The sequence below is a fragment of the Epinephelus lanceolatus genome, chromosome 5 (assembly GCF_041903045.1).
Source record: "Epinephelus lanceolatus isolate andai-2023 chromosome 5, ASM4190304v1, whole genome shotgun sequence".
Taxonomy (NCBI): domain Eukaryota; kingdom Metazoa; phylum Chordata; class Actinopteri; order Perciformes; family Serranidae; genus Epinephelus; species Epinephelus lanceolatus.
This window is the reverse complement of record NC_135738.1, coordinates 38255120-38276492: the sequence shown is the minus strand read 5'-3', so window position 1 is coordinate 38276492 and position 21373 is coordinate 38255120. Positions and strand designations below refer to the sequence as shown.

The window sequence follows — 21373 nt, the reverse complement described above, 5'->3', positions numbered from 1 at the left end:
TCCCTTTAAAATTTAAGACAAAATGATTCATGCATACATGTGCAAACCTGATCAAAAAGATGTTTTAGTTATAATCAGTTCAGATGAATAGCTTCCAACAAATTGTATGGATCGATACAATAAATACTGAAATAGATATGTGCACTGAAATATGTATCTTTTAAAGAAAAGCAGTGTGAAAAATATTTGATCAAAGCCAAAATAAAAAACAAATAGTGTAAGTGTATTAATAAAAACTATGGCCTTGATTCATGTTACATCCATCTTGTGTAGAGGCCAAAGATCTTTAGTTAGCACAGTGGACTGATATTCTTGCTCTGACCATTAAGGCCGACAGGTTTAAAAATATTCAGGGGGGAAACAGAATGTCTGAGCTGTGTGATTTGGGAGAGGCCCTTTGATCTTTTGTGTTGTGATTTAAGAAGACAATTTTCCATGAAATTGCTTAAAACTCCTGAAATATTCTGGTGTACATATAACTAAATTTGAATGGTTTGCTAACTTTGTCTTGAAAGCCTGGAATAGAGGGCAAACGATGGACTATATAATTAGTACCAATGCCAATGTTTCCAGTAATACACAGTTAATATTTTTGACTGTGATGTGTAATTTTTGTTGTCTGAAAATGGGCACAGACAGGTCACAGTATAATTTTTTAAAGATCAGATCAATATGCTGGTTTCACTTACTGTGATTATAAGGAAACATTTTAGTGGAATAATCCAATGAATCTTAAAATGATAATACAAACTTGTCAAACCCACAGTCTGCGGTATAATCCACTTCACCAAAATTGATCCACTTTGATGTCTGTTTTAACTGTGACTCTGGATCGCTACTGGAATCCATTGTAACTTTTGGGATTCAGAACTGACTATATCTGCTGTCCTTCATGAAGGAACCAACTGCAAACTCTTCAGAGCCACATGACAAGTAGGGTGTAAATGACTAGTTTCATCACAATATGAACGAGTAATACAATATTTGTGATATCACAAAGTCTGTCACGATACATTATGTAATTCAGGGGCCTGCAATCGATATGAGACGAGATCAACATTTGCACATTGCACAAATTAGTGTGGCGGCTAGTGGCCTTTTCCTCTACTCACAGCTTAACAAATCACAAGTATTATTTTTACTTTTCTCACTCACCAATGGTTAGAGTCACTGCATCTCCTGACAGAACAGCATGGCTAAATTTCAGCCTGCGTGCACGTTTGTTTAAGCCAAACATCATTGAAGCTAATGTTGCTGCAAGAAGTCAGCAGAGTAAGATGCCCAACCAAGCAGGTTATGTCATGTTTCCTCCTGTGTATCTGATCTCATAATGGCATTGTTTACATACAGCATGTGCTTTGTCTGCTGACCCAAATTTTCTCCAAAATCGAAAATATCTCCACACTGCAGATTTATTCCAGAGTAAATAACATAATCTTCATTGTCTTTTTCTTGGCCGCTTGTCACTATCTGCCTGTCACTGACAGAATACAAAAAAAAAAAACATATCCTAAGGATGTTGCTATGGATCGATGTTTTCATTGTGCATCAATGATATGGGATTGTTGATCACTGAATCCATATATTGATCCAGATCGATGGATTGTTACAACCCTAACTGCAAGTGTTCTGACAGTGAGCATTTGATACTCAAGAGACAGATTTTAGTGGAGCACTCCGATTCTGCTGGTTTGAGCCCATCCTATTCCTCCTAACAGAGAAGGCTGTGGCAGCACAGGCTTGATCTCCTTCAGTGTTATGTAATCTTTGTGCAAGAGCCAACATGTGCAAGACAACATTTATGGACATGTTAGATCAATGTAGCTGAGAACACACTCTGTATATCTTTATGTGTACACATGTTTTTGAATCAATGAATTTGTGTCCAATGTCTGCACATGATCAGGTGCCCATTTAGATTCTGTGTGCACAGAGACAGCTACCTGGCCTGAGGTCTGTAGCTGTTGAGGATCTGGTAGGCTCTGATCAGGTCTAGTTTCCCGTGGCCCTGCTCAAACATGTTGACCCCCGGCAGCCTGCGGGCCGAGGCAATCAGAGCCTGCTTCATGGATGCTGGGTTCACCAGCTCTCTGTTCAGGACGGTGCTGGAGGACAGAGAGGGACAGGCTGGGTTAGTTTTTATCTGTGAGTCTGCTGGTGTCAGATTCCAGAGCTTTTAATTCAGAACAGTGCTGCAGGAAAGAAGAGGGATGGGCTGGTGTTTGTGCGTGTGTGTGTCATTCTCCTGGGAGAAGGGAGAGGTTCCTGTTGTCAGCAAGGGTGGTATGATGTTTAACCCAGCAATATGAGCTCACAAAATCGGCTCGGTTACAGCTAAGAAACAAGACGGCTTTCACCATGTAAAGGCGGGATATTGACAGACTGAGAATAACAACCAGCATTTATCAGCTTCAAATTTCACACCACATCAACCTACATGTATCCTCTTATGTCAAACTCCTCTACAGGTCAGCTGTAACAGCACCCTCATTTGGGCACTCTCACTTGGAGTGAAATCACTTCAGCCACCACAGAAGAGCCTGAGAGAGCTACAGACTTCATCTAAAACTACTCAGCACAGTTTCCAGTGGCTCTCCACCTCACAAGAGACATGCCGTCATGTCTAGATTGCCAGAATACAATTTAAAACATATATGCTTTACATTTCAAATATTTGACATTTAAATATTTTGAACCCCACAAGATGGTAGAGAGCTGGATTTTCTAATTATTAGTCAGACATCACTTCAACAAGAGAACTGCAAATATGAGTCCCGCTTGTCCCTATGCAAGACATTATGTTGCTACCAGCTTTAGGGCTGCTGCTCTGTATCCGACCCTGCTCTCTTACTTTGCTGGGAAGGGAGGCTAGGGCGAAAAAAAATTTCCCCACAGGAGACAAATAAGAAATCTCACTCACTTATTGTTTCATCAGATAGTTCCTGTTACGAATCACACATCTGGACTTTTGTATTTGGGCAAACACAAGTAATCTGGCTTCCTTTGTTAAATGAACATGACAAAGACTCTGCAGCCATGCCAGCAGCACTGTGAAGCTGAATGTTGGCACAGGAGTGCTTCTGAGATAAATGCTAATAACAACATGCTAACATGCTCATGATGACAATGTTACCATGCAGCCATGAAAATGATGCGACGGCTGGTAATGTTTTCACCTCGTGAGTCTGTGTGTGTGTGTCATCATGGCAAAACGTGGTATTGGAAACACTAATTGTAGCTGAAACTATCACAGAAGCTGTTTTGAGAACTTTGTCATGTGTTTATATGTCTGTCTGTCTGTCTGTGGACAGATTTTGTCAACTTCATGGACAGACAACAACAGATAGACAACTGTGCAAAATGCAGTCGCGAAACTCCTTGGTTCAGATCGAAATTAAGGGCAAGTTCAAAGATGGCTGTGGTCAGAGAAAGGAGGCCAGAAGTATGGGAATGGGAAGTAGGGAGGGTCCGTTAGCACCCCCACTTTATGCCTTTGGCACATTTCATTTTAAGTCGTTGCTCGTTGAATCACGGCTGGAGTGATTCGCAAGATGGTCTCTAGTGTTTAACTAAACTCACCACCTTACTTCAGAGTGTTATATGCTAACATCTGCCAATTAGTACAAAACACAAAGTACAACTGAGGTTGATGGGACTGTCATTTGTTTTGCAGGTATATAGTCATAAAATAAAGTATTGGACAAATAAAAAAAAAAATTGGATGAAGGCACTAGAGGAAAATCTAGAGGACCACCAAATCAGTTGCATAAATCCTGACAACTTACTGGTGGTTAGAAGCCTGAAGCTGTGAGGTCTTGGCATGAAAATAATAACACTGAATCACCAATAACAGCTCACAGCTCCAATTTAACACCTAAGACTTTGTAGCTACATACACCTAAAAGACCCATTAGATGAACACAGATAAACATAGAACTGAACAACACCCTAAGAAAATTCCAACAATTTAAGATTCTTTATTTTCCAGCAAGCATAACAAGTTCAGACTCAATGGTCACTTAATAGAAACATAATCCAGTTTATGATACCAACCTGGCCAATAGAGTAACAGCACCAGCCACCACAGGAGAGGCCACACTGGTCCCAGACAGAGAGCGACACCCCTCCTTCATCCCTGATCCCCGAACACCAGAACCGTAGGTGACGATGTCAGGCTTCACCCTGCCATAGCCACCTGGCAGCTCCTGCACAAAGATGGGCGACAGATACAGATCATGAGATAAGGACAGAGCCTGACAGAGTGACTGAGAAGAAGCTCAAAATGCACAGCAGGCACCGAAACAACATTTACTACAGTTTATCAGTGTACTGAATGAACTGTGTCATTGTTTTTAACTGAAACACTGCACTGCCTCATACACGTTACCTCCTACAAGTTGTTTTCTGGACAGCAACAACTAAAGCTATAATTCCAAATTTAAAATAGCACTTATTCACACACTTAAGCATATGTCTCAGTTCATGTCATTACGCCTACACCATGAAGTCACACTCTAGTCAGAGAGGCAATTTAAAGCCACCATATAACTGTCCCAAAGCTCTACTGCTGTTTAAAATATGGGCATCCCACAGACATCAGCTATTGATTGCATATGTGATGTAACGGACTGGTAGATGTACACTACCCACTACCACATGACGACAACAAACAGAAAGACAGAGACAAAAAGGAAGGGACTGAACAGGAAGTAAAAAAATGACTGAAATAGAGGGTGAGTGAAAAAGCGTAGGAAGTAGGAGAAAATGACCAAATGTAGAGAAAGCTGCTTTTAAAAAGGCTGCATTTTAAAATGTGTTTGATGTATTCAGGTTGGAGAGCTGAGTGGGTGAGTGGGTGCTGTCTGCTCCTTCTGGCCTCTTCATGGCTGGCTGACAGTGGCTGAGTGGGCAGAGAGACTGACTGGATCAGAGAAAGTCTTAATCAGATCAGTCATAGCCCAAAGCAGATGTCTGCTCTAGGCTATGACTGATAAAGAAAGTGGTGTGTGTGTGTGTGTGTGTGTGTGTGTGTCTATGTAGAGTATGTGTGTGCTTGTGTGTGAATGGCTGATGGGATGTGGATGAGAGATCAGGAGCTTACATTATGGTTGACTAGCTTATAAAGCAGAGGGGAGATCTCTGGGGTAGATGTCTGCTCCAAAACTGATAAATGATGTGTGTGTGTGTGTGTGTGTGTGTGTGTGTGTGTGTGTGTGTGTGTGTGTGCTCCTGGAGTAACTCACCCAGGTGGTCATGCCTCTGGAGGAAAACCGAGCGATGTTGTCCTCAAAGTCGATCCCTCCGACCCCGATCACGTCCATCTGATCTGCTGGGTTGTTCAGGGTGCTGAGAGAGAGAGGAACTTACTTTTAGGACTTAAAGATCAGCTCACAGTTAAATTTCAGCACAACAACTTATGGGTGCCAAAAAAGTCTCTCCCTCCTCTTTTGTACCTTTAATGGTCTTTTATGGAGAAGGAAGAGTCAGCAGATGTTCAGCAGGGTCATAAAACCCAGCTGGCTCAGGGGTCAGTTGGATAATTAAAGCGGTCAAAGTGGTGGAGGGGAAGTGAGCATCTTTACGCAAATAAACAAGGATTTCATGAAACAACGACAGAGAAATTCTACAATGAGATGCTTTCAAAATACGGAAAATATCCATTTGGACTAATAGTGAAGTGATTTGGCTACAAAACACATGATAATGCTACCAGACTGTAAGTGACACTATGTAAATTTTGCTGAACAGCAGTCGCTGCGGCTCCAGTGACCACTGTGGAATAGTGCTACAGCTGTTAAGCTTTTATCTAACAAAAAAAAACAAAAAAACAAAAAAAAAAAACGCCATTGTGAGAGTAGTATAAGTAGAAAAGAGTCATAAAGGCAATGAACTGACTCTATAATTTGTGTTATTGACATGGAGTTTTACATGGCAACATTAGCCACAACAGGGTCATACCAGACCAAATAAGAAAGTAGCAGCGAAACTCCTTGCTGAATTAAAGTGAGTAAGAGTGCGTGTGTGTCTTTATTACTTGTTAAATTAAACCATTCATTTCTTAGAGAATGCATTCTTTCAATTCTTACTGAATTTAAGGTGACATTTTTCACACCACATCTACGGAAATTTAATATATTTTCATTGTCATAACAGCAAAAGTATGAAAGTACAAAGTTATACCAGTAGCAACAATATGACAAAGAATGATTAACTACCATTACACATTTTTCAGCAGTTCCCAGCAGTATATTATAAAAATAATTGCTATTGATATAACTACTGAAACAGGAGTGAAACAATATTTTAAGATTAAGCGTCTTCCCAAAGGTCTGTCTTCATAAGTACAAATGCCATTATTTGGAAGTTTAAGTGATTAGCATACCCATACAGAGGTCCATCGTTGCCAATAGCAGAGACCATGATCACTCTGTTAGCAGTGAGCTCCCACACCTGTCAATCAAACAAGAAAATTGGTTGAGGGAAAAAAAAAACTCCAATTCTACCAACTGGTTTCATGTAACTGCTACTTTGGAATTTCTTTACAGGGACTACAATAAGGTCACGTGGAGAACATGTACAGATCAACTTCAATCTTTTTCCAATGTTTCCACAGGCATGGATCTTGATGTCACAACTCTGTTTAGTTTGTGATTCACAAAAGGCCTGTAAACAGGCAAAGGCCTTTTGGACTGTCAACAACAAAATGAGATATTACTACATAATGTAGTTATATGAATGTAGTCTACATTCAGTGTTTAACGTAGCAGATTAAATGTTGTTTTTCTGCTCATCTGTGAGCAGTGAACATGGAGCTCAATTGTTGCCATGCACTTGTCAGCTGGCCTGGTTTGACCCGTTTGTAGCGACAGTTGACCTGTTTCATTTCCAGCTCATTACCACATTGTGAAATGGGTGTAACTTAGAGGGAGACTGGGTTGTCTGGTAACTATTTCTATGCCTAACCAAACATCAAAACATCTGCTACCAGTTCACATCGACCTGTTAAATATCATTTAAAGTTGGCCAGACGTTACCATGACAATATAACCTGTCTTTTACCTTATCAACAAAAGGGTGGTCCATGAAGTCAGGCCCCCCAATGCTCAGATTGAGAACATCAATCTTCTTCAGGATGGCGTAGTTAAAAGCATCCAGGAACCACGAAGTGTACGATACCTGGGAGGTGAAGAGACACAAATATATCACACAATCCAATGCATCTAAAACACAATCTCATTTAAGATAGACTTTGATATTGACTAGTTTCTAGGTATTTAGTTGTTGGCCCAGACAGATCTGACTGTACATGACGCTGTGCTGTAGAAGGTAACAAAAAAATAAGAAACCACAGCCTTGGCACTTGAATAGAGATTATAATCCTGAAATTTACAAGTGATAAAGAACACCGCCAGACAATACTGTTTCAAGAAATTGTTTGACATTTGAAAAAACACTTATTTGTTTTCTTGCCACGAGTTAGATGAGAAGACTGAAATAACTCATCTTTAGCCTAGCATAAAGGATGGAGACAGGGTGAAAGCGCGAGCCTGGCTCTGGCCGAAGGTGAAAAACCTGCAGCACTGCCAACACCTCTAAAGCTAATTTATTATCTTGTCATACTGTTTCTTTTATTCATTCAAAAACTGTTAAGCTAACTATTCCTCTAAGTCACCAAAACATCATCTTCTCTGACACATGCACTTCTTCACATTAAACTTGATTTTTTGGACTAAAGCACAGTGGTATAGTGAGGGCATGTTTGTACCTGGTTGTTGGTGAACACTCGGAAGATGTGGAGCTCTGAGTCAGGGGCAAAGCCCTGACACTCTCTCATACTGGCTATCACTCCTGCTACAAATGTTCCATGACCCAGACCTGCAAAACATGACAAGAAATTGATCATCATTCAACCATCTTTATCTCTCTCTCTCACACACACACACACACGCACGCACGCACGCTCTCTCTCTCTTTAGGTCGCATATCAGTGCTCCCAGTGCAACTGCAGCCACTTTTGGGCTTTCATCACCCTCAAATACACAACATACACAGCACATCCCCACAATATGGTACCAGTATTAACCATCATCAGTAACATTATTAACATGGATGTCAAATGGTTGTCATTTACAGTGCAAGTCATCTGTGAATCAGCCATCAACAACATCATTACCATCCCTAGGGCTGGGCTGATTTAAAAAAGTTCAAACCCGTTTGATATTAAGCCAAACACCCGACAGGACCAGTATACCGACTTTTACAACTAGGTCGCACACTTTATTCAGCAGCTGCTCCTGAGTGGAACACAACGACACCATGTACTAACAGCAAGCGCAGGTCCAATATTCATGTATGATCACGTAACATCAGAACTCTCTGTCCACACTGAATTAATTTAATAACTCTGTTAGGTCAGGTAAACAAATGATGTACCTATCAGCTGCACGCTCAAGATCAGACTTAAAAGATTTGTAAATACTCACTGTTCTCCAACATTTGTACATTTTAAGCAGAATGCTTTTCATAATGTGACAATAACTGGAAATGACATACAATATAGCTAAGAGCAGCCTAGCTTCTTATTAGCAATGGACAGTGCACCCTGGTGATCTTCCTCCAGCAAGCTATCACCTTATTCTGGTTTTAGTAGTGAAATAATGAGGTATCACATGGATCACTCCTCATTTCAGCTTCATGAATATGCTGTTCCTTGTCCACTGAAGAGCTTTCAAGGCAAGTGACAGGGCGTCTGACAAAATCCAGCTCAAAACGGCACACCACATCACTCACGGCAAGTTAGAACACCATTTTCATTAGCTTCAAATCCAAAATGGTGCCATATTGGTGCAGTTTTAGTCTTCTTGAGAGACTAACTCTGCAAGGTCTTCTCTGGTCACCAAAAAAAAAACAAAACATGAACTTCGAGTAAACAAATGCAACGTGTGCTGCTGCTCCCCCCACCTCCCCACCTCTACTGAAATTTCTTCTTCTTCATGTTGCTGTGCTTGGCTCACAGCTCCATCACTTCATTTATAAACAAACATGATGCCAATCTCGTTGTCATATTGCTCATCACTAACGCAATACAAATTGGATTTAGCTCTGTGACGCTGTTGGCACAAGTTGCTGCTGTAGGCTGCGTTTTAATTGGCCAGAATGTGTCATAATGACAAATACCGGTTCAGCTGGCCTGCATAAAATCAAACTGGTTCCAGCTCGTACACTGGATCAAACCGGCAAAACTGGAAATTGACCCAACTCTAATCATCACTGTGTTTTTCATCCTCACCATCATCCAGTGTCTTTTCATTAGTCCAGTTGGTCCTTTCCTTCACGTTCTTAAAATGTGGGTGCTTCTCACTCAGTCCTGTGTCAAACACTGCCACCTTCACACCAGAGCCTGTAGAGAGAGAGAGAGAGATAGAAATCAATAACCCAAAAACTGTCAGGACTTCTATCCAGTTCTTTTATTAAGCGCAATCCTTCATTTATGTTTGATCATATAAACATCATATAAGATGTTCTTTGTCCCCTCAATCATATCAGAGAAGTCAACGGTGCAAGGTCTAACCGGTGTGCCCCATCTGCCAGAGTACGTCTGCCTGCAGGATCTGGGCAACGTGGCGGGGGATGGCCCGCAGCAGACGCCGGCTGGAGTGGCGACCAGTGGCGTGCCAGAACCCCGAGCCAAGTGACAGGCTGGTTCGTCTGAAAGGGCGGGATGACTGCCATGACTGCCATTTTTGTGTCCCACGGGTGGCGTTGCAGGGTGCAGCAGGTTCGGGTGCTAAGCAGACAGAACAAGAGCAACTGTGTTAGAGCAAAGGTAAAAATCAACAGGTATTCAATTTTACACTTAAGGCTATCTTTAACAAGTTGAAATTCTACATTTTTTTTACTGACTATGCTGCTTAATGAACTCACTCTCCATGAAAAGCTGCAGCTAATGATGACATGCCCTGTTACTGCTGTCTGCCACCAACAGCCCCTCTTGCAGACAACACAATCTTCCCGTTAACCTAATCATGCTTATCGTGTTCTGATCTCTCATTTCAAGTCGTTTCTCCCTCTTCCTTTCTGTCTCTCTCCCTCCTTCCATCTTTTAGCTGCTAATCACACCAGCCTCATTTGTGCCAATCTTATCACAATTTGAATCACTTGGACAGGACAAATGATCACGAGGTCATTAGCAAACAGCAGCAGAGCCCTGCGGGGCTTTTTATGCCTTTAATGTAGGAGTGAAATGCAGCCAGGTGTGATGCAGTCTCTCTTATCTTTCCTAATAATTAATTACTTCACTTGGTAGCTGCTTCATGGACTCACAAGTTGACTCCTACAACACAAATCCAGTGAATGTGGATTTACCTCTCAAGTATTCCACTCTTTAAACAGGTTCAAGTCTCATCTACATTCCCAGGAGGCTGAGTAAAGACAGACACAATGGCTACTTTCCACCCAATGATTGCTTCAGGCCATCACTCTTGTCTGGTTGCTATTTTGATTGTCAGTCCAAATTCTCCCCATTAAAAACAACACTGAGAAGTCTCCAGACTACAGCCTCAGATATGCCGCTCAGTAATAGCTTCTATGAAATGAATTCAGTGCACGTAATGTAAAGCTGGTGCTCATTTCTGAGATCCACTCATGCTCTCTCATGCAATCAGGATAAATTCACATGCTTTAGTTAATATACAAGCCATTTGGTTACTTATTGAGCTAAACATGGCAAGACTTCCTCTGCAGTATTTCCATTAGTTTCACCAGAGTGCTCCAGTCCAAGCTCTTTTTATACATGGTTTATGACATGTACAATGTGGCTAACCAGTGATACTGTCACCTAGCTACCTGAACCATGTGCATATTTTTGCGCGTGACACTGTGCAGTCCTTGGCATTATTAGTGTAGCCTTTGTGTATGAAAGAATTGCTGAGGATGATGACAACTATGTTTGAAAATGTGTACAGCTGCAGCCCCAGAGTGATGTCACCCACTGTAACATCCTGTCCAATGTAAATATCTTGACAGGTCTGAAACTTGAACTGAGATTAAAGAAAATCCATGAAAGCAATGTATAAGCTGAATCAATGTATGAAATATCTGAATGTGTGGAGGTCAAAGAGGAATGGGTTTGAAGGTCCCTCCTATTTACTTCCATGAGTAAGAATGGTATTAAAATGTTAAACATAACCAATAATGCCTGGAAGATGCTCTAAAATTTGGAGTGTGAGGCTATAAGAATGAATGAGTGGAGAAAACGTGAAAATGGATTTTAAAAAAAAATAAAAAATAAATTCTGTTCATCTATCTGAATGATGAAAACATGAAGGTAAAATGCTGGATGTTTGGGAAAGTATGACAAGGTTGAATAATTCTGATAATGTTGTAAATCAGGGGAACACTTACAAACTGTAAAAACAATGGGGCACTTCAGTAGCTCACCTGGTAGAGCATGTGCCAGGTTCTGGCCAGGCAGGGCTGTAATTTCTCAGTATTTCCTCAGGCTTGCATTGGGTTGGTTTTGGTTTGTTTTTGGTTTCCGTGTTTCTTTTTCTTTCTTTTTTTTAAAATGCAGATCTAACAGTCTGTGTAATGTTATGAATAATGTATGAGCTGTGTTGCAATCAACCCATTATAACTAATAAAAACGTTGAGATTTAGACTGACAAATCATTAGAAGTGAAAGGGAGTTTTTTGTCTTGCGTGCTCGCACAAACTCCAGTGCACTGCACAGGAGACACATCAGACTGGCAGTTCTCGTGCATAAATGGTAGGAGTTGTTGCAAGGCCACTTGATTAGCAGTGTTTGCCTCTGCCTCCCCAGCAGTGGAAGAGATATGCGATAACAGGAGGCATCATCTCCGTGCCACATTGTAATGGACCAACATGCGCACTTAAAGACAGAGATGCAGCCTGCTCTGCTGAAACTGTCCTGCATGAAACGCAGAGCTCATGACAGACTCTTAAAATTGAAATAGCAGAAGGAAAAGAAGAATTGGTGCAAGGACACATATCAGCCCTCAGCTTGTAATAACTGTTTTAGTACTTTTTTCCAGCTCAGGGCCAAAACTGCTGCTGTGGTTCACGCCAGGGTAGGGTTGAGCTTGGACTGAAACTACGTGGGTTCATGTGGGGTCGGGCCTGATTTTTTGTGTCAGGTCAAAGCTTGAGCATGTGCCCCATATACTAAAAGGCAGAGCCGCATTCTGGGTTGAGTTCCAACCTGAGGCCCTGGCTGCAATGTCATCATCCTCCTCTATAGCCCCTCTTTCCTGTCTCAAAATAAGAAAAAACAATTTTTTTGAAAAAGAAAAAATAAATTCTTGTTAAAAGATGAAAACATATTTTTGTTATCGCAAATACTGTGCACAGTAGATACCCTGTCATTAAGTTAAAAGAATTCTTTTCAGTTCAACACAGATTTAAATGTGTAAAAGACACCAACAAAGAACATCTCTGTTGTTCCTTCTCAAGCAATCCAGGACATAAATGGTTTCATGTGCGACACATGGCCTCCATACTGATACTGCATGTGTATATGCAGGCTGGGGGCACACTGAGATCTTTCATCCAGTGCCAGGCACAGGGCGTGCCCCCCCCCTGTCCAGGCAAGCCCCACCACACTGTCTCACCTACAGTCTCCCAGTGTGAGCAAACACAGACGTTCTCTGTCCTTCCTCCCATCCCCCAACTTCTCACACACATACACACCCTGTCCAGCATCAACACCCCCTTAGTTGGCCTGCACTTCAAATTAAGATATATAATCCTTTTCCTACGCCACCAACACAGTGGAGAGAGAAATGCATCCTCTGACTCAACAAACAAAGAGACATTCTGTGAACTGTGGCAGACAAACAGCTTTCTGTATCTTTTCCAGAGTTTTATATTTCTTGGGTAGATGTATCAACCTTAGAAACACTGTGATCCTTTTCCCTAAACAATAACAACATATTGTCAAACTCACAGGGAATGTATTTGAGCATGCGGAACACTTTGCGTTGCGGGGTCACCCTCTTTATGTAAGGGTGGTCCTCTAAGGTTGTCAGGCGGCTGGGCGAAGCTTGACGGATGTGGACCAGCTCAAAGTCGCTAGGGAAGTCAGATGCTGGGTTTTCCCTGGGAACAATGTGCCACTCCAGCGCCCCGTCCCCAGCATTCCGCAGGGCACTGCTGATGTACAGGCTGCGAGCTTTGGCTGAGAAATACCCCGTAAATGCTACGATGTACTCTGGAGAGACAGAGAGGGGAGAGGAGAATGTTTCAAAGAACAGACACAAATTATACAGTAGCAGGCACAAGTGCTTCTCAGTGCTGCTGACTACTAAAGAGAGCATGAGCAACACACATAGATGGGAAAAATACTCATTGAATACCTGCAACATTATCACTTTCAACAGCTTATGAACTTTGTGCATTTAATCTTGATCTCTCAGAAACATGTTGTGGTGTCTCTAGTTTAAACTACAACTAAAGCAAGAACAAAAAAAGCATTTGAGGTTCCTCCTTATCAACTTTCATGTCATTTTGCTTGCTTCATGTATGTAAAAACCTTTCTCTTCCAGTGCATTGATCTACTATAAGCAACTCCACTGGAGCAGTTGTGGGTGAATCATCTTACCTGTTCAACTTCAGCAGTGACTTTTAAGTCTCTGACTCAAGTCAACAATCGTTTGAAGAAAAAAAGCAGTATGTCAAACGGTAAAGTGATATTCCCACAAGAGTTGGGCCTGGTGCAGTGTACGAATTTAAACTGGTCTGATTTCATGCAAACTGGCTGAACCAGCATTTGAAATTATGCCATGTTCTGGCAAATTAAAAAGCAGTCTTCATGTAGATGGCGTCACGTGTATTCCATCAATAATAAGCAATATGACAACGTGATTAACATAATATCATGTTTATGAATGGCCTAACTGGGCCACTAGTGTCCAACAGGCTGTGTGCAATTTACTGCCAAGCTGAGCTCCACCAACGTGAAAGAGGTTGTGTTTGTTTACCAGAAATTTCATGTGTTTTTTGGGGTGGTGAGGAGAGATGTGGTAGAGTCTTTCAAGGTCACTAAAACTAAACCAATATGACAACATTTTGGATGTGAAGCTGAAAAATGACGTGTCCTAACTGGCCGCAACCGATGCAGTGAGCTGTTTGGAGCTCAAATTTTCAGACTCAGATTCAGCTTTATTTGTCTGAATCTTACAATCTGAGCTCCAAACAGCTCACATTTTATTGGACACCCTGTTTCTATTTATTCCTGTCCCCTCCTTTGAAAGCTGCATGACAGGATAAGGAATGAGGAGTTACCTATTCGACACCTCCTTATTTCACAACAAAAGACAGAATACAGCAGCAGCTGGCTGGAGACAGATCGCCAGGGAGCTGCAAGTTTCTGCTAAATGTATTTTGCTAATAACATCCTACTTACTCTTGGTTATACTGTATGTAATTTCCAGTAAATAATACAATATAAAATGTGTGTTTTCTTTTATTAAATGTAATGTAAAAATGCAGGAAGACAGCATGTAGGCTATTCACCCATCCTTAAAGTGGTTATATCTCCAGTTTGACCTCAGGCACACAGCTGATATTTACGTGGTTTGTTTACAGGACCCAACAGAAACAGATATTTACGGGATACAGTGCTGACAGAGAATTCAGATGTTACGCGTTAGCCAGACACTTGTTGGCTGTTGGGACGTACCATTATTATGTCCCACTAAGGAGCGGCTGCTAAGTTAAGTGTGACACCGGGTGAAATTCAGTATACCGGTCCGCTCTGGTGTTTGGCTTCATATAAAACTGGTTGAAAATCTTCATACTGGCCCAACTCTAATTCCCCCCATGCTCAAATTTTTAAAACTAGACTGCTACTGAGAGAAAAAAGCTTTAAACCTTCATCACTGCTAAATAGTGAATGAAACAAGCATGAATCTAGTACATGACTTAGCTTTTAATAATCTCCTTGATTCTTGGGATCACAGTGTGGACATGGCTTTCCTATTAAGGCAGGCCAAGGTTAATTGTGCACTGTAACTGAGATGTAAGAGTAACTTTGGGTACCTTCAAAATTTAAACACAATTAAGCTATCCCATTGACTCTTTGGAAATGTTTAAATACAGCGTTTCCAAACCTCATAAAGACACAATTAATAACATGTCTACCAGCTTTAACAATTTCTTCTTACCATGTTCCACCACCTGGGAGGAAAACTCCAGTTTGAGGGTTAACTGGGAACAATTGGAGCCAGATGATGAAGAGAGAGGCTCTGTGTTGGGGGTGTGGTCGGACTTAGATTTGGCTCCTCCTGTTGGCTCCATCCCCACCACAGGGAGGAAGCCCATCAGCAGCCCTAAAAGCATGGATGCCCACACAGGAAGCAGGAGCATTTTGAGATGTGAAGTAGCACAAACCATTGGTTTGACCAGGCCCTGTAAACTCCAGCAGCAGGTGTGCTGTTTCAGATGAAAAATGAGCAGCTAAAACCTGGTATGGGGTCAGGGGTTAGGACAGAGCATTTCAGGTCCAGAGCTCCAAAAATGAGTCCATACTGCAAACGGCCTGAGCAGCTAGATTAATTTCTTTCTGCGTTTTCTCTCCATGGTGGTAGTCCAGTGTGGAGGTCAATGGCACAGCCAGAGTAGGAACATAGTCGCCATGTTGAGAACTGGAGGAGGCAACCAGTGAAAGCAACGGATGGATGGGAGGAGGGTGGGAGCAGTGATGGAGGAAAATGCTGGTGTCAATTAAGAGTTCCAAAGCAGTCCTTCCTGTTTTTATCTGAAAGAAAAAGACAAGGAACAGCCAAAATGAATGATGAGGAGTCAGGACAGAGCTTGTTGACATTTAAATGGAAGTACATGAGTGTTTTGCAAATACAATATATATTTTATACAATAGCTACCTGTATTTAACAAGTTTTACACATGCTATTACACCCACAACATGAATTCCTATCACTTCAGATTAATTGCAAATTGATTTTGTGACCCTGCAAACACATACTCTCAGCATATGGAGTCGATTCTCCATTACTGTCACAGCTGTGGCTGCAAAACAATCTACAGCCGATGGCTGATATCCAAGACTCAGATTAGAGCCTGACAGTACTGTTGTTATGAGGCCAGGATCCACAATCAATGTTTAAGAATAATGAAAATATAATAACCAGTAGTCATCTGATGTTTGTTTTTACATAAAACCTTATATAATAAACATGATTTTGGAATGACTCTTCAAATCTGTTTGTAAGACGTTAGTTAGTTAGTTAGTTAGTTAGTAAGTTGTTACTCCGATCCTGTTCGGCTTGTTTTGGAAAGGCTGCTAGCCTAGCTCCACCTAACATTTGCTCAGCTTGTCTTCTTTATAACTTAAGATCCAGATGTTCAGGTGGTATTTACTGGGGGCCGAATTGATCATAGTGGTCTCTACCTCTCCAAAACAAATGGACCTTAAACCAGTAAAAACACTAAATCAAGCAGTTTCATGTAAATCAGTATTTCTCTGACACTGTTTGGCATGGCAGGAGCTACTACTTACATTTGCTCAGCTCGTTTCTGTCATAACCTCAGAGCCAGACGTCCAATGACTAAAATCCTTCATCAGGTTAAAAGATTAAGATAAAAACAACCAAGATCTAAAAAGTGTATAGTAATAACTGTGGATATAAAAAATCTACATATGACAGCTAACGAGGCAAAGGGAAAGTGATGCCACTGACAGGTGAAGGCGACCAAAAACACAGACCGATTTCTTTGGTTTGAACATTGTTGGGATATTATTTGTACACAACGTTAAAAAACAACACTGATCTAGCCATTTTTATGTTACGAAAACATACGAATTATATCTTTCATGCGAACCAATACTAACCTTTGCGGCTACTGTGGTCTGATATGACCATTAAGATACCAGAGGGGTATTCCAGAAAGCGGGTTATGTGAAAACTCAGAGTAAGTTAACCCTGAGATGGAAAAAAGAGGGAAACTTGAGTTATCCGTTCCAGAAAGAGAGGTAACTGAAACTCTGAGTCAGTCACCATGGTAACAGACTCTGTGAACATAACCTGCTCGCTGACAGGTTTTCTTCAATAAACCCTGAGTTCTTCTCTGTCTCCTCCCTCTTACACGCTGTTTCATTTCCTCATTCATTCAGTCCGTGTCAAAGCTTGTATCGAAGTGCATTAATTAGCAGAGATTTACTGTCTGTCACAGTCTAAATCCTGCTGGATATTAGTTTGTTACTCAGGACTGTCTTAAGTTACTGAATTTATGCACATCAGTCATTTCTTTGGACATCAGTTTTTGTCTTTACATTCAAATATTACACAGCAAGAATTCACCCTCAGCTCAGAATCAAACCTCCCAGCAAGCATCTTTTGGTTTAAAAAACGTCTAATAGCCGTCTAGCTACATGAAGACCTGACGTCTAGGCTAAATCACGGCTGAATTTGGGCTGTCAGTGAAAAGTTGGCAGACGTCTAACCATAGCCAAAGTGTAGACGTCATCAATTATACGGCTATGTAGAGACCATGTCCAAAAAATGGAGATAAACATATTTTTAATTACTGTTGACTCTCCATACGTGATTGAATATCATACCGCACACTATCTGCAATGGTGAAAATTACATTTAATCAATTTCAAAATTAAATCGGCTAGATTTGGGTTACATGTAGCTAGACTAAATCGGAGCTAAATATAGCCAATACGTTTAAATCACGACTATTGCTTGCTGGCCTCTGTCCTTTTTATATTAATTATTTTTTATAACACTGTGCACAAGGATCAGACTGTCAGTCTGTTCGAGCAGCTCCGAAATGTTTATTGCACATAATGTGTAGGTCTAATTATTTAAATTTTAAAAATTGGTATGACTAATGATCTCTATCACTGATGTCATTTGCCGCACTGATGGAACATAATTCCTATAGCCTAATATTGGGGATTATATGTTAATATTTCTGAGTGAGCAATGGTGCAGCATTTCAGTGTATTTAAATTTACTACATTTGTAGCTGAAATAAAGTCACTGAATGCTGTTGAGTCAAGATACAAATAGATGTCCAACATTTTAAAATCTACTGTATTTTAACCTCAACATCTTTTCAAGTGTAAATCACCAAACATATTATTACTGGGTCAGACTGTGAGTTTACAGTCATGTCTTTATGTCTCTGATCTATAGCCTAGCCTATATGTTTTAAATCTTCCTATTTTTCAGTTGCTGCCTCCTGTGTTTTCCCCATCAGATTAAATCTGAACAAATATATTACTATATATTATTAATATAATGCAATGTATCTACAGCCTGATACACAGTCAGATTCCACCACTTTATCTTCATTAAGAAAATGTAAGTTTGAAAAAAGATGAATAAACTTTTTTATTAACTTTATGGTTAACTTATTTACACTTTCCTCGCTCTGACTCAGGCTCTTCTTTGAAAGATAAACGTGCACCGTCTGCTACACATGCATTGATATCTCTACATCCACTGGATTAAAATGGAGGCGCTGTCTTTTATTTACTTGTTGCCATGGTGAATCGTGGAGTCGGAGCTCCATTGATGATGGCTTTTTATTGTCGGCTTAACTCAGAGTGAAAATACTCAGAGTTGACTGAACAAACTCAAATCAGCTGTTCTGGAACCAGTAACTCAGAGTTTCCCATCTCAGGGTAAATCAACTCAGAGTTCAGGGTTAGACTCAGAGTTTGTTGAACCTCCTACCTGGAATACCCCTCAGACCACATCAGGCTGTAACAGCAGAACCACAGACTGTATTGAATTGAACATGGTTTGATCACTTTCTTGTTCAACTCCTCATTTGTGAGACAAAGACTGTGTTATTACTTCTTTCAAAAGTTACATAGTTGCACTTTCAGATCATATACAGTACAGGCCAAAAGTTTGGACACACCTTCTCATTCAATGCGTTTTCTTTATTTTCATGACTATTTACATTGTAGATTCTCACTGAAGGCATCAAAACTATGAATGAACACATGTGGAGTTATGTACTTAACAAAAAAAGGTGAAATAACTGAAAACATGTTTTATATTCTAGTTTCTTCAAAATAGCCACCCTTTGCTCTGATTACTGCTTTGCACACTCTTGGCATTCTCTCCATGAGCTTCAAGAGGTAGTCACCTGAAATGGTTTCCACTTCACAGGTGTGCCTTATCAGGGTTAATTAGTGGAATTTCTTGCTTTATCAATGGGGTTGGGACCATCAGTTGTGTTGTGCAGAAGTCAGGTTAATACACAGCCGACAGCCCTATTGGAAAATTGCAAAAACTTTAAATGTGTCCCCAAGTGGAGTCGCAAAAACCATCAAGCGCTACAACGAAACTGGCACACATGAGGACCGACCCAGGAAAGGAAGACCAAGAGTCACCTCTGCTTCTGAGGATAAGTTCATCCGAGTCACCAGCCTCAGAAATCGCAAGTTAACAGCAGCTCAGATCAGAGACCAGATGAATGCCACACAGAGTTCTAGCAGCAGACCCATCTCTAGAACAACTCATGGTCAAATAGCTGCTAGGAAACCACTGCTAAGGAGAGGCAACAAGCAGAAGAGATTTGTTTGGGCCAAGAAACACAAGGAATGGACATTAGACCAGTGGAAATCTGTGCTTTGGTCTGATGAGTCCAAATTTGAGATCTTTGGTTCCAACCGCCGTGTCTTTGTGAGACGCAGAAAAGGTGAACGGATGGATTCCACATGCCTGTGAAGCATGGAGGAGGAGGTGTGATGGTGTGGGGGTGTTTTGCTGGTGACACTGTTGGGGATTTATTCAAAATTGAAGGCACACTGAACCAGCATGGCTACCACAGCATCCTGCAGCGACATGCCATCCCATCCGGTTTGCGTTTAGTTGGACGATCATTTATTTTTCAACAGGACAATGACCCCAAACACACCTCCAGGCTGTGTAAGGGCTATTTGACCAAGAAGGAGAGTGATGGAGTGCTGCGGCAGATGACCTGGCCTCCACAGTCACCGGACCTGAACCCAATCGAGATGGTTTGGGGTGAGCTGGACCGCAGAGTGAAGGCAAAGGGGCCAACAAGTGCTAAACACCTCTGGGAACTCCTTCAAGACTGTTGGAAAACCATTTCAGGTGACTACCTCTTGAAGCTCATCGAGAGAATGCCAAGAGTGTGCAAAGCAGTAATCAGAGCAAAGGGTGGCTATTTTGAAGAAACTAGAATATAAAACATGTTTTCAGTTATTTCACCTTTTTTTGTTAAGTACATAACTCCACATGTGTTCATTCATAGTTTTGATGCCTTCAGTGAGAATCTACAATGTAAATAGTCATGAAAATAAAGAAAACGCATTGAATGAGAAGGTGTGTCCAAACTTTTGGCCTGTACTGTATACATAACAATACAGCCCATAAATATGTATTACTGCACTGCAATTTCGTTTCGCATATCTGATAGTTTAAATGCAATTCAGATATGACTACATCAGTACTGATATATCAGTAAGCTTTTATCATTATCAACTAAACTCTACTCAGTCATTCCTTGGCCTCAGGTCTATCTGTCCATTGAAATGTGATGAAAATCGGTTCAAATGTTTTTGAAATCAGCTGCTGACTGTAGAAAAAACAAATCAAGTGTAAAACACCATCTTTGCAGAGGTAACAAATAAGCGTATTTTCTATCCTCCTACAACTCCAGGGTTTTGAAAAACAACCTTACAGAGGCTTTGTTTCCATTTCTATCCCCTCATGTAGTGTTCAGAGAAAGGAGTGTTTCCAAGGGGAAGGAAGGGAGGTGTTGGGTGCAGAGAGATGTAGAATGTAGTATTAACCACTCCTCCCTCATTTAGCCTCTTGTGGAGGAGTCAGTTCCCTCTGGGAAGAGCCCTGTTGTTAGATACAGCACGTAGACTGAGATAAAACTTTATCTCACCTGCAAGGATGGCAATACTGAGTTATACAGAAGCAGCCACAGACCCAGTGAAGAAACTCAACACAGCTAAACACTGCTAAACAAACTCATCAAAAACATCTTTATGCTGCTGTGAAAGCCATCCTGCACTGCACAAAGAACTTTCCAGGTAGATACACACCACACATACACAGAATCACCAACCAGCACAAAAGACTCAGCTGGGCTGCCTCAGCTGACCTGAAACTGTGTGACATATGACTCCCCAACACACACACACACACACACACACACACACATATATAGACATTTGCCAAGCTCAACACCAGGCCTCATGAGAACCAGCTCCACGCTGACTGAGGGTCCAGCCCAGATTACATAAGGTGACCTCCCTTCCTGCAGAGCCTGTAACTGCCTCCTACTTTACACCAGAGGGACACAGAGGCGGTCTCTCAATTCCTAAAGTGTACCA

At 41.2% G+C, this 21373-nt stretch overlaps 1 protein-coding gene across 1 annotated transcript in view; it reads right to left on the bottom strand.

Moving 5' to 3' along the window:
• The window catches only part of mbtps1 (membrane-bound transcription factor peptidase, site 1), a 36148-nt gene that overhangs the window by 11864 nt on the left and 2911 nt on the right, over positions 1-21373 (bottom strand). Inside the window, exons 2-11 of the mRNA XM_033635268.2 lie at positions 15183-15775; positions 12965-13228; positions 9572-9787; positions 9290-9400; positions 7766-7875; positions 7060-7176; positions 6383-6450; positions 5244-5346; positions 4054-4205; positions 1944-2105 (exon numbers count right to left, since the gene is read on the bottom strand). Of these exons, the coding sequence (XP_033491159.1) occupies positions 1944-2105; positions 4054-4205; positions 5244-5346; positions 6383-6450; positions 7060-7176; positions 7766-7875; positions 9290-9400; positions 9572-9787; positions 12965-13228; positions 15183-15411 (1532 nt within the window). The 5' untranslated portion in view covers positions 15412-15775. The remainder of the gene's footprint in view (positions 1-1943; positions 2106-4053; positions 4206-5243; positions 5347-6382; positions 6451-7059; positions 7177-7765; positions 7876-9289; positions 9401-9571; positions 9788-12964; positions 13229-15182; positions 15776-21373) is intronic.